Source organism: Equus asinus, chromosome 6, assembly GCF_041296235.1.
Source record: "Equus asinus isolate D_3611 breed Donkey chromosome 6, EquAss-T2T_v2, whole genome shotgun sequence".
In the NCBI taxonomy this organism is placed as follows: domain Eukaryota; kingdom Metazoa; phylum Chordata; class Mammalia; order Perissodactyla; family Equidae; genus Equus; species Equus asinus.
This window is the reverse complement of record NC_091795.1, coordinates 51017365-51030036: the sequence shown is the minus strand read 5'-3', so window position 1 is coordinate 51030036 and position 12672 is coordinate 51017365. Positions and strand designations below refer to the sequence as shown.

At 33.8% G+C, this 12672-nt stretch overlaps 1 protein-coding gene across 5 annotated transcripts in view; it reads right to left on the bottom strand.

Annotated features, from left to right (window-relative positions):
• USP34 (ubiquitin specific peptidase 34) overlaps positions 1-12672 on the bottom strand; it is a 251988-nt gene that overhangs the window by 133316 nt on the left and 106000 nt on the right. For all 5 annotated transcript variants that reach the window (XR_011504013.1, XM_044772515.2, XM_070512047.1 and 2 more), the window contains exons 16-18: positions 9945-10159; positions 6465-6580; positions 6250-6377 (exon numbers count right to left, since the gene is read on the bottom strand). Coding sequence is in view for 4 of the 5 variants with exons in the window: in XM_044772515.2 (XP_044628450.1) it covers positions 6250-6377; positions 6465-6580; positions 9945-10159 (459 nt within the window). In the remaining variant the exon portion in view is untranslated. The remainder of the gene's footprint in view (positions 1-6249; positions 6378-6464; positions 6581-9944; positions 10160-12672) is intronic.

The window sequence follows — 12672 nt, the reverse complement described above, 5'->3', positions numbered from 1 at the left end:
GCCCTGTGTGACCTGTCCCCATTCCTCCTATCAGTCTAACTTAATTTCCTTCCAATCTTCCTCTTTGCTATCCCTTCAACACACACAAGCACTTTCCTGCCTCAGGGCCTTTGCTATGCCTCTACTTGGATGCTCTTTACCTATATATCTGCAGAACTCCTTCCCTCAACTTCATTTAGGTTTCCTCAACTGTCAACAGAAAGGATGACCCTGACAACTCTATATTAAATAACACCCTTCCACTGCCCCAGTAACCTCTCTCTATTCCTTTTGATTCCCTCCCAATTTCTCTTCATTCATCATCACTTAACAAATATTCCTTTATTTAACGTGTCTACCAGTAGAATGTGCTCGATGGGAGCAAAAACTGTCTTATTCATTAAAAATCCCTGCATATGGTACACGCTAAATATGTATTTGACTAAATAATGAACCAGCAAAGAACTTAAAGGCAAGATTTTCAAGGAAGGAGAAAAATCAACAGTGTAAAATGCTATCTAACAATCATGAAGGATGAGGACAGAAAAATCTACTACCAGATGACAAAAAATCCAGCATGTTAGTAGAATCCTAACGGATCAAAACCACATTAGCATAGACTAAAAGCAGTATACAGTGATGTAATAGAGACATTAAAGGCCTGATATCCAGTGAGTGCAAAGTAAACATACTTTAAATATTCAAAAACATCTAAATTTTTCAAATATACTTTTAAATATTAAAATTTTAAATATTTTTTAACAAGCTGCACAGTAACGGTGCTTCGGAAAATGGATCATGGAGGATCAAGGGGAATCAATTTTAGATTCTTTATCTAAAATCCTTTGTCAAAATTTCAAAACATTAGTGGAGTTTTTCCTAAAAATTAAGACATAAAAAACCAGAATGAGGGGCTGGCCCTGTGGCGGAGTGGTTAAGTTCGCGTGCTATACTTCGGCAGCCCAGGGTTTTGCCAGTTCAGATCCTGGGCGTGGACATGGCACCACTCATTAGGCCATGTTGAGGTGGTATCCCACTTGCCACAACTAGAAGGACCCACAACTAAAATATACAACTATATACTGGCGGGGGGGGGGGGCATTTGGGGAGAAACAGCAGGAAAAAAAGAAAAGATTGGCAACAGTTGTTAGCTCAGGTGCCAATCTTTTTAAAAAAACAAAAAAAAACTAGAATAAATATTAACTTGAACAAATAGATATATATTAACTTGATCTAGGGCTTTACAAGCATGAAATCAGTAAGAGACATCACAAAGAAAAAAGAATACAGAAAAATTTCATCTAAAAAAGCAAATTTCACAAAAGCAAATTTCAAAATTGTTTGCCTAGTGTGATTTCAACAATGGTTCTAAAATATAAAGAAACAAAGACTAGAAAGAGATACTATATCTTATTTCCATTAAGAAGAAACTATCTCAAGTCTTATAGTGGGCAATAGTTGTATATTTCCTGAAAATCTTATCACTTTTGCAGTCACTGGTGTTGAGTCTAAATTGTTTAAATTTACTTCCCAGATTTTCTGCAATAAACATGTTTTCCATTTTATAAAATGTAATGTAGAAGCAAGCATATGATGCTTGACATTACAGAATAGGAAGCCAGACATTAAGTGAATACTGGCTGAATTGAACAAATAATGGTGTGGATTCATCTAAAAGAGGAACCAAAAATAAGAATGTACAAATGGGACTCATCTTGCCTCTACTCCTACACTAAGGAGAATGCTTTTCTCCAAAATTTATAATATAAACACTAAATTTTCAAGGAATGATTACATCTTAATGACTAAAATATTTTTTAAAAGTTTTTCCTAAGATTATCAGAAAAACTCCAAATTTTTCTTCTTAAAAAAGTTCAAAGAACACAGAAGACACACATTTTAAGTGCTATAAATTTAAGAATACTTTATAAGAAATGACCAAATCCAGATTCATAGTGATCTCAAAACACCAGAACATTTTATTTAAACTGATAAATTTAAAAGGAAAAATGATACAAAGTATTGCTTACAGACTGAAATTAATAACATATATACAAAATGGGGAAGATAATTTATTTCCTTGGTGACAATAATTTATACTTCAAGGGTAAAGGAAACTTCACAAGATCCAACCTATCAACTTGTTCCAACTGAAATTATGCTGCAGTATTTCACCTATAACACCTACGAGGTGTCACACTGATTTATCAACTTTTTTGCCCCAAGTTTTGATTGCTGATACACCTTAACAAGACTCAATATTAAAAAAGATTGTTATATATTCAAACTTACATTTCACAAATTCTTCCAACAGTGAAAATTTCAAATACCAAAACACATAATCCTAGGCAACAATGTGTTTGGATAAAAGGTTCAATGATCCAGAATAACAAGATACTAATTTTAGACTCAAGGAAAATGTTATTACAGTAAACTGCCCTAGTTCTTTGCTTGATTCTAAGAGTTTTTGTTGTAACCAGAAGCTTATTACTAGGGAATAGTGTGATGTTTCTATTAGAATTACCAATGTAACTTTATGTTGCCTTGGTAGAATGGACACATTTACTGGTGGTCTTCACAAAGTCACATTTGGACATTCTTTTCCTAATCGTGGACTCCACATTTTAAGAAGACTGATGTGTTCTACAAAACGTCATTATAAATTAGAGTATATACCAAAAGTTGACATGAAATGCTGTATATAATACAGTATTTACTGAGGAAAAACAAAATAAAAAAAGTATATGGTAGCATCCATTTCTTAATGATATGAACCATTATTTATGCAAACAGGATCCCTGATACATGTGACCATTATACTCAAAAAATCTTTTGTATACAAAGGCAAAAAATCTGAACACATGGATTTAAGCATCTACAGAGGATCAAGAATGGCACAAAATAGCACACTGGACAGGTTCCCAGGAGTCGTCTAAATTCACTTCTTAGGAGGCCACAGAATTTCAGGGGGTGCCTAGGCACAGGACGTGGACCTGCCTTCTAGTTAACATAAAATACCAAAAGGGCTGATTATAACCCGACCCCTACTTCCACCTGCTCACTGGACAGCAGTCTTATCTCACTCATCCTTGGTAACAAACATCAATCAAGGTGAAAAGTAATGGACTTTTCATTGTGGGAGCTACTGTCTGCCTCATGCTCTCACTTTACAACAACATTCTGCAAACCAGTCTACCATGTGTTTTTATGTGTAACTCTAAACTTTCTACAACGCCGAAACATTACATGTGCCTTATAAAACAATCTGCCTAAAGCTAAACATGCACAAAGCACACACTGCATATCACAAAGAGAGAATACGCAAGCATTTTTAAAAAGTATTTACAGTCATCCGTATAAATGGTAAAATTATGGGCAATTTATGCAAGACTTTAATTTTCTTTTTCAAATCTCCATGCTTCCTGAGAAGTAAGGAGCACAAAACAGTGCTCAAAAAAAGCTAAGTTTATTTTATAAAATGAATTGGAATATGGCCATAGAAAAGCAAAAACAAACAAAAAATACTGACATGGCAAGTGAGAAACTGCAAAGAAAATGAAAAAGTTGCATAGAGAAAATAAGGAAACATAAAACCTCAAGTATGTAAGACATCATCAAGAAGTAAACCTGTTTTTTTGTCAAACGTCAGGAAAATGATAAATGAGTTAAGGTTGCAGTGGCTCATTTGTCTCAACATAAGGAAGAGCTTTCCTATTAATATAAGCGCTCTTGTGCAACATTCCTTTCTTACTGTGATGGTAAACTCAGGGAGGTAGGTTTGGAGAAAGGATTCTTACATGCAAAACAGGATTTCTCAAACTCTGGTGTCATTACTGACATTTTGGGCCAGATAATTCTTTATTGTAGGGAGCTGTCCTCTTCATTGAGGGATGTTTAGAAGCATCCCTGACCTGTAGTAACACCTCCAATCCTTGTCATTATTGTGACAACCAAAAATATCTCCTGACAGTGACACTGGGGGGCGGGAGGGGGGACATGGGCGGAGATCACTCTTATCAAGAAACCCAGACTAATGATTTTTAAAATGTGTTCAAAACTAATTTTTTTTTTCAATTTGCACAATAACTTCAGTAAGTTCAGCTGGTATACATTGGATGTGTTGCATATTTCACAGGCTGAAAATGTCACTATGTTCTAAGTACTAACACACATGACTAATGTCATTCACAGGAAGACTAGCATTATACAGCAGCCCTCTGAAGAATGAAGTTTGAGGGCAAAATTAACCTCAACATAATAGTTATGTTATATATACATGGTTAGGTTCAATACACCATTAAGTAACTATGGTTAAGATACAGGAATTGCCTCAAATAAATGAAAAATGCTTCATCTTCAAGTCATTTGGGGTTGGGCAACTTAAAACAATGAAAAAACCAGAGTGACAATTTTCCATTTTACACACCGATTTTTCCTTTCGTCTCTTTTAAGTTCCCCTACTTATAAAAGAAATATATGCTCACTTTTGAAAAATTGGAAAACAGCATAAAGAAAAAAGATAACTCAACCTTCTAGAAATAACCATCTTACAGTCTCACATATTGCCTGCAATCTTTTTAACAGATGGGCCTGTGAGTCTATGCCCATATCACTATCTAATATTTGAAAACAGGACTCTTACAGGTTACATATTTCATCTTTCACAATTTTTTTCTTATTGAAGTATCACATACAAAAACGTATAAATCTAAGTGACAGTTCAAAATATTAGGAGGTGAACATACCTATGTAACCAGCACCCATATCTAGAAATAATTCATTACCAGCATACCAGAAACTTTCATTGTGCCCCCTTCCAGTCACTAACAACCCAAGAGTAACCATTATCCTGACAAATACAACAGTTCTCCTGTTTTTAAACTCTATATAAATAGAATAATAGATATATTCTCTTATATCTGGGTTCTTTCACTCAACGTTATGTTCATGAGATTCATCCACACTGTTCTGTGCAGTTTCAATTCATTCACTGTTATTGCTCTATACTATTTCAATCAACAAACAGTTCACAATTTAATTTTCCTTTCTACTCTTTTTTGGTATTTGGATAACTACACAAAGAATATTTAATTATTTTGAATAGTGCTGCTATGAACATTCCTGAATGTGTCTTTTGGTGACCATCTGGATGTATTTCCTTAAGGCACATACTTAGCAGTGGAATTACTAGATCGTAGGATATGCAGATCCACATATGGGAAATATAAATTGATACAATAGCTTTAAGAAAACTGTTCAGTGGTTTCACAAAGACTTTTAATAGACAATTAACATTTCAAAATTAACTGCTGTAATATCTTTGTAAATGATGAAATACCATCCAGCCATTAAAAGCATTTCTTTTAAACCTATGGGAAAAGAGGCAACTGATCCACTAACAAAGGTCTGTTTGGGGTTTCTTATACATACACGAACAAGCAATTTTTCTACTGTAATCATTCAAATGATAGCCCTTTAAAAACCAAATGTAGAAAATAAAATATCGTACATACTTTTTCTAAGTAGGTAAAAAAAATATTTTGAAGCACTTAAATATTTGATAAAATTAGATTTTAAATCAGGCCTGGGCAAAGGTAAGCTGAAAACACATAATATAACATACTATATTGTATTAGTAACTGAATTCAGTACAGCAGAGAATGAAGGAATATCACCAAAGCAATATAAGACAAGGGAAATCTGAAATTGTTACCAATGGAACAGAAGTGAAAATCAAGAAACTTGTAAGTAATCACTTGAGCCCCAATAAGAAGGATATAAATACATGGCAGAATTCAAACTAGAGAAAAAACACCAATCTAATTCTTTATGCACTACAGAAGACATAAAAGATTCATCCAGATGGAAGAACAATGTCATTATCAAAATGTTTATATTTCAGGTTAAGTTTAACTTCGCTATCTTATTTAGCTTCTTTTACATATAATATGACACAGTTCAAAAACATTTAACTATAATACAAAAACAGAGCAATCACCACTATGCTCCCAGAGTCAAGAAGAGAATACATTATTATTCCTTTGTTTCTTTTGGAGATCTAATCAAGAGTGCTGAAAAAAGCAAGACTGAGTGATAAAATATGAACCCTGTGAGAGAAAACTCTTTAAACTTAAAATGAAAACCACAATTACTAAAAAAAATACGTTGATAACGGTGCATTAAATGCTATGAATCCACCACACCTAGTCAATAACAATACACAAAATGAACTTTGACTACTGCATAAATAATTTTAAAATTCTTATTTACCTGTTATTTCCTAAATTTTCAAGGCAACCTTCAATGAATCTCATTCGAATCTGTCTATCCGTAAACCAACATACTAAGGAACAGAGAAGCTTCTCTGCCTCATTTATCAATCCTTCAGAAAGATTAACCTACAAAAAATATATATAAAGTTACTGTTTGTCCTGATTGCATCTTACTATGATTTTGTAGTCTTTTGGCTCTATTAAATAACTTACTGCATCATCATCTTGGACTATATCCCACAACAAAGTGTTTCCTTTCTTGCAAACGTTATCCAAATTAATGTCTGTCACAGCATTACTGTTGAATTGATGTTTATGAACTGCAGGTCCTACAGGGGCAAAATATAACACACTATAGAGGAAGGCAGTTGAGTGAAATTGTGAAGTGAACTACAGCATTCACAATGTTAACAAATCCAAAGTAAATTATAACAATAAATCTCTTCTTACATCACAGAATAAAAACAATAAAAGATTAACACAATAGTTGCTTTATAAACAGCAAAGAATAGTATTGTTTACAGTTTGACAAGACTAAAGTGAAATAAAGAGTTTTCTTTTCATAGTCTCATCACTATTGTAATAAGCATGATCATTTAATATTTTTCACTTGTCAAAAGAACTGTATATAAATACCTGAAATCCAAATTAAGCATAAAGAAGACAATTTATTTGAAATAACCCTACAGCCAAGGAACATTCCTCTAAATGACCTTCTGCATAGTGTTTTATATCCCTACATTAAAATTTTTTTTTATTAGATGATTTACCCAAAACATTCAATTAAGTTCAAAGGTTCTATTATAATAATTCAGACTTTCTGAGTGCCAGGCTAAATAAATTCCCACTAGTTCCGTCAAATTACGGAAAAATGCTTGTCTTTTTTAACAGCATTACCATGAAATTTTCCTATTGAATTGTACACATACATTGATTTCATTAAAGTGAGAATTGTGCAACCATCACGATACAGTTGTAGAAAAATTTTACCAACCTAAAACATTCCCTCATACCTAATTACAATTATCCCCTGACACATTCCCCAGTCCTAGTCTGTTTTTCCATCCCCATAAATTACCTTTTCTAGAAATTTCATGTAACTGGAATCACACAATATGTATAGTCTTACGTCTGAGTTTGTTTACTTAGCAAAATAGTTTTTGAGGTTCATTCATGTTGAAGCACATAACAGTAGTGTTCCTTTTCATTACAGAATAATATTCCATTATGTGGAAATACTCCATTTTGTTTATACATTCACCAGTTAATAGACATTTGGATAGTTTCCAGTTTGGGGCTAATATGAATAATGCTGCCATAAAAACTTCTCTGACAAGTCTTTATATGGATATATGCTTTCCTTTCTCTTGAGTAAATACTTAGTGAATTGTTGGGTCATAAGGTAAATGCATGTTTAACATTTGAAGAAACTGCCACACTATTTTCCAAAGTAGCTGTCCCATCTTAAATCCCCACCAGCAGTATATCAGAGTATCAATTCCTATTCCTCCACATCCTCCACAACACATCAGTATGGTTACTCTTTTTCATTTTAGCCATTCTAATAGGTATGCAGTAGAATCTCACAGTGATTTTTAATTTGCGTTTCCCTAATGACTAATAATGCTGAGCACCTTTTCATGTGCTTATTAGCCATTGGTGTACCTTGCTTGGTGATATAAATCATTTCCCACTTTTAAATTAAGTTGTCTTACTACTGAGTTGTGAAAGTTTTTATATATTCTGGATACAAGCCCTTTATTAGACATGATTTGCAAATACTTCTCCCCGTCTGTGGCTTGCATTTTGGGGGTTTTTGCAGGGGGAGATGGGATGTTTCTGTATTTACTCTTTAAAGTTAATCTTATTAAAATATAACATAATACATAATCAAGACACAGAACATTTATATCACACCAAAAAGTTCCCTTGTGATCCTTTATAATCAATCCCCACCACCAAACCTTTGGTAATCCTTGAGTGGATTTAAACCATTATAAATTATTTTTTAATATTCTAGACATTCATATAAATGATATAAGTATGTATATTCTTTCTAGGTTCATTTGCTTAGAATGATTTTTTTTATATTCATCTGTGGTGTTACATGTATCAGTTCTTTCCTTTTTGTTGATGAGTAGTATTCCACTATGTGAATACACCACAATTTGTTTATCTACCAGTTAATTTCCAGTTGAGGTTCTTAAGAATGAAGCAGGTATGAACATTCATGTACAAATCTTTTTGTGGACACGTTTTCAGTTCTCTTACGTAAACCTAGAACAGGAATTGCTGGGTCATATGGTTGGTACACGTTTAATTTTATAAGAAACTGATAAAACACTTCTCCAAAAGGGCTGTACTATTTTATACTCCTCGACAGCAAGGTATGAGAGTTCTAGTTGCTCTACATTCATAGAGTCATTTGATATCACTAGTCCTTAATTTTACCCATTCTAGTAGGTGTACAGTATCGCACCATGGTTTTATTTTCATTTCCCAGATGACTAGAGGTACTGAGCATCTTTTCATATATTTATTGACCATTTCTATATCTTTTTATGCATTAAAAAATCTTCTGCTCATTTTTAAATTGGATTGTCTGTCTTACGGTGTTGAAAGAGTTCTTTATAGCATTAAATACATAGCAATAAAAGGTAGATTTGGAGAGCATTAACACATTTAATAATTTTGCTCAATTTCTAACTTTATATAGTAAAAAAATACATACAATACTGAATAAAAGCAAAGTGGGATAAGAACAGAAGAATGGTGAAAATTTAATAAATACGGTATCAAATTCAACTGATCTCAATCTTAACCTATTCACTTCCAAGCAACTGAAATAACACAACAATAAAAAAGTCAAGGTAACTTTATCTAGATTATGTACAACAAAGGTTTGAAATCACTAAGTTGTTGCCAAGGTCCACAAGTCGTGTCTCCAAGTCTGACCATGGCCTTTTAACATAAATCTAATCCATCAGATTTACTTAGTTTGTAATGCACTGGCATCCAAAAACCCATTTCCTAGGCTAGAAGGTGCTGATGGCACCTAACCAAGCAAGAATTTGAATATAAACCTTTAAATTGCCAACTTTAAATTGTTTTCTCCTCTTAATTTTCCTCCAATTCTTCCTTTTTCTTCTACAACTCTTTAACCTCCTCTGAACTGCATTCTCCCAAGTGTGGTCATGTCCTATTACTTCTTTTAGATTGATTTAGAGTGATTAGAACCACCATATTTTTAATGTTTTCATCACTCCAACTGCCATTTAGCAGTCACGTATGTCTCCTCAATCCTCCCTAGCCACAGACAACCACTAATCGACTTTCTATCTCTACAAATTTGGCTATCCTAGCCATTTTATATAAATGGAATCATACAATATGTATCCTGTGTAATCTCCTACTTTTAGGTCCTAAGATTTCTCTAAAATACAAAGCTATAACTTTTATATGTATTATTATTATATATTTCCTTTCCTAACTAAATATTTCTTGATGGAACTACAGTCTTTATCTTTATGATGGAGTATTCATAATTTCATCCCCTTAGAAAGAAAACTACCATATGAAAGTTATTTGGCAAAAACATTTAAGTGTCATAACTGTAGATTCCTTTTAATAATGTAACATAGATTATTCCTGTTTTAAAGAAAGTAAGATCTTTTACTTACTACAGAACCTTACCTTGACTAAGATGTTCATGGTAAATAGATGCTAAATTGGGAAGATGTTGTTGGAGATGAGATGTTAGCTCTGCATGTGAATTAATCTGAACTAGCTCCTCTTCACAACCAGATTCTTCACCATCAAAATCAGCCATGTTTTTTTCTGATTTTGCACTGACCTGGGAGCTACTGCAACTGACATCATCTGCACTTAGCATATCATCGACCATGTGCCTGTAACACAGAGAAGAGCAGAAAGTTAGTAATTACACATTTAAACACACTTTGTGAATCACAAAAATCTCTCTCAAAAACATCTGGCACAAGTTACAATACGCTGAAGAACAAAGCTACATTTTTGGGGTTTTTTTTTTTTTTTTTTGCCGAGGAACATTCTCCCTGAGCTAACAGCTGTGGCAGTCTTCCTCTATTTTGTATGTGGGTTGCTGCCACAGCATGGTTGATGCTGTGTAGGTCTGCACCTGAAATCCAAAACCAAGAACCCAGGCTGCCAAAGCAGAGCATGCCAGACTTAACCACTATGCCACAGGGCCAGCTCCTACAATTGTTTTTTAACAATATTAAATATCAAGAACTTTACAAAAACTAAAAAGCCCACAATGTCAAAACTACATAATATACCCACATATTCTCCAGCCCATCAACACACTTCACTAAAATAATTAAAAGAGAATAATTTTAGGGAAGATCAGTAAACTTACTGTTACATAATTACCATACAAAGTCAAATCACAACGTGAAACCTTAAAATTTGTTTACATTTATTCATATAACCTCATGATCAAACGAGGTAGCTACTACGAAAACACTTGAATTTAAGGCTGCAATCTAGATGCAGTTAAAATTAATTGGGAAACTTTTAACTCAATAAACACTTGTTAAGCACTCACTTCTAAAATGTACTATATTGGGTGCTCTAAAAATGTAAAGACAGGGGCTGGCCCGGTGGCGCAGTGGTTAAGTGTGCACATTCCACTTCTCAGTGGCCCAGGGTTTGCCAGTTCGGATCCCGGGTGTGGACACGGCACCGCTTGGCACGCCATGCTGTGGTAGGCGTCCCACGTATAAAGTAGAGGAAGATGGGCACGGATGTTAGCTCAGGGCCAGTCTTCCTCAGCAAAAAGAGGAGGACTGGCAGTAGTTAGCTCAGGGCTAATCTTCCTCAAAAAGAAAAAAAAAGAAAAGAAAAGAAAAAAAGAATGTAAAGACAATAAAAAATAATACAAAGAAAAAAGTTCAGGATTAATTTAGATACTCATAAGTACTACCATACACAGAGAATATGGAAAGGGCTAACATAAAAAATTAAATCATTAAGTCTTACAGGGTAGGGGGTTGGTGTGGATGTGAAGACTAAAGGAGATCTGCAATGTGCCAAACTGAATACATTTCACCTCAGTTTTATGAACTAATAGCTTTGTATTCAATATGAGCTGCTCTATGGAGAACTTGGAATGTGCACACTTATAATGTCACACCGTAAACCAGTGGCTCTAAATCAGAGGTGATTTTGGCCCCCTCTTTTGGGGAGATCCGGCAATGTGTAGAGACACTTTTGGTTATCACAACTTGGGAGATGCTGCTGGCATCTAGGGATACAGACTAGGGATGCTGCTAAACATCCTACAATGCACAGGGAAGCATTCACATAGTTGCAAATTCAAAACACAGAATTATCTGGCCCACAATGTCAGTATTGCCAAAGCTGAGAAACATTACCTTAAATTCATATGGGTTAGTGAGAAGAGTAAAATGAAAAAAGGAAATAAAGTAGCAAAATGCATGGATATGCAGTTCTCCCAAACAACCATATTAAATTCTGAAAGGACTGGCAAGTTGCCAACTCTAAGAAAACTCATCCTGATAAACCACATATTCATATCTCACCATCAACTCAAATATTACTACTTATAATGACAGTAATAATTAACAGCAGCTAACACTTACTGAACTACTATGTGCCAATCATATTAGCCCATGAAATGCTCAGAATAAACCCATGAGATAGGTACTACTGTTCTTATTTGATATATGAGAAAATGGAAAGAAAAATTAAGTACCTTGCTCAATATCAAAACATTATTAAGTTTCAGAATCACTTACTGTTAAATACCATAGGAATACTTCAGAGATAATCAAAAAGTTTTATGATGAGGCTTCATTCCTATTAATACCCTAAAATTAGGATGTGCATAAAATTTCCCTTTTTGTGATCACACTTGAATGGAATTTTCTACAAGCAATCTTATATCTGCTTTTAGGCAATTATTATAAGGAAGTGAAGATCTAGATGTCTGCTGTCCAATATGTAGGCCACTAGCCACATGTGGCCACTGCACATGTAAAAAGCGGCTAGTTTAAATTGAAATGTACTGTAAGTGTAAAATACACACAGAATATTGAACACTTACTATGCAAAAAAGAAATATCTTTTTATATCAATTACATGTGGAGATGATATTTGAGATATTACCACTTTAAATAAAACTTGTAATGAAAATTAATCTCACCTGTTTCATTTTGCTTTTTAAATGTGCCCACTAGAAAATTAAAAACTACATATTTGTGGTATGCATTTATAGTTTACACTATATTCCTACTGGACATGTATCTACAACACACTGGAATTAAATAAATACAGGCTATAATTACTCCCCTAAAGGAAATATAAGCTGTTTATTTATTTATTCTTTTCTGGTGAGGAAGATTGGCCCTGAGCTAACATC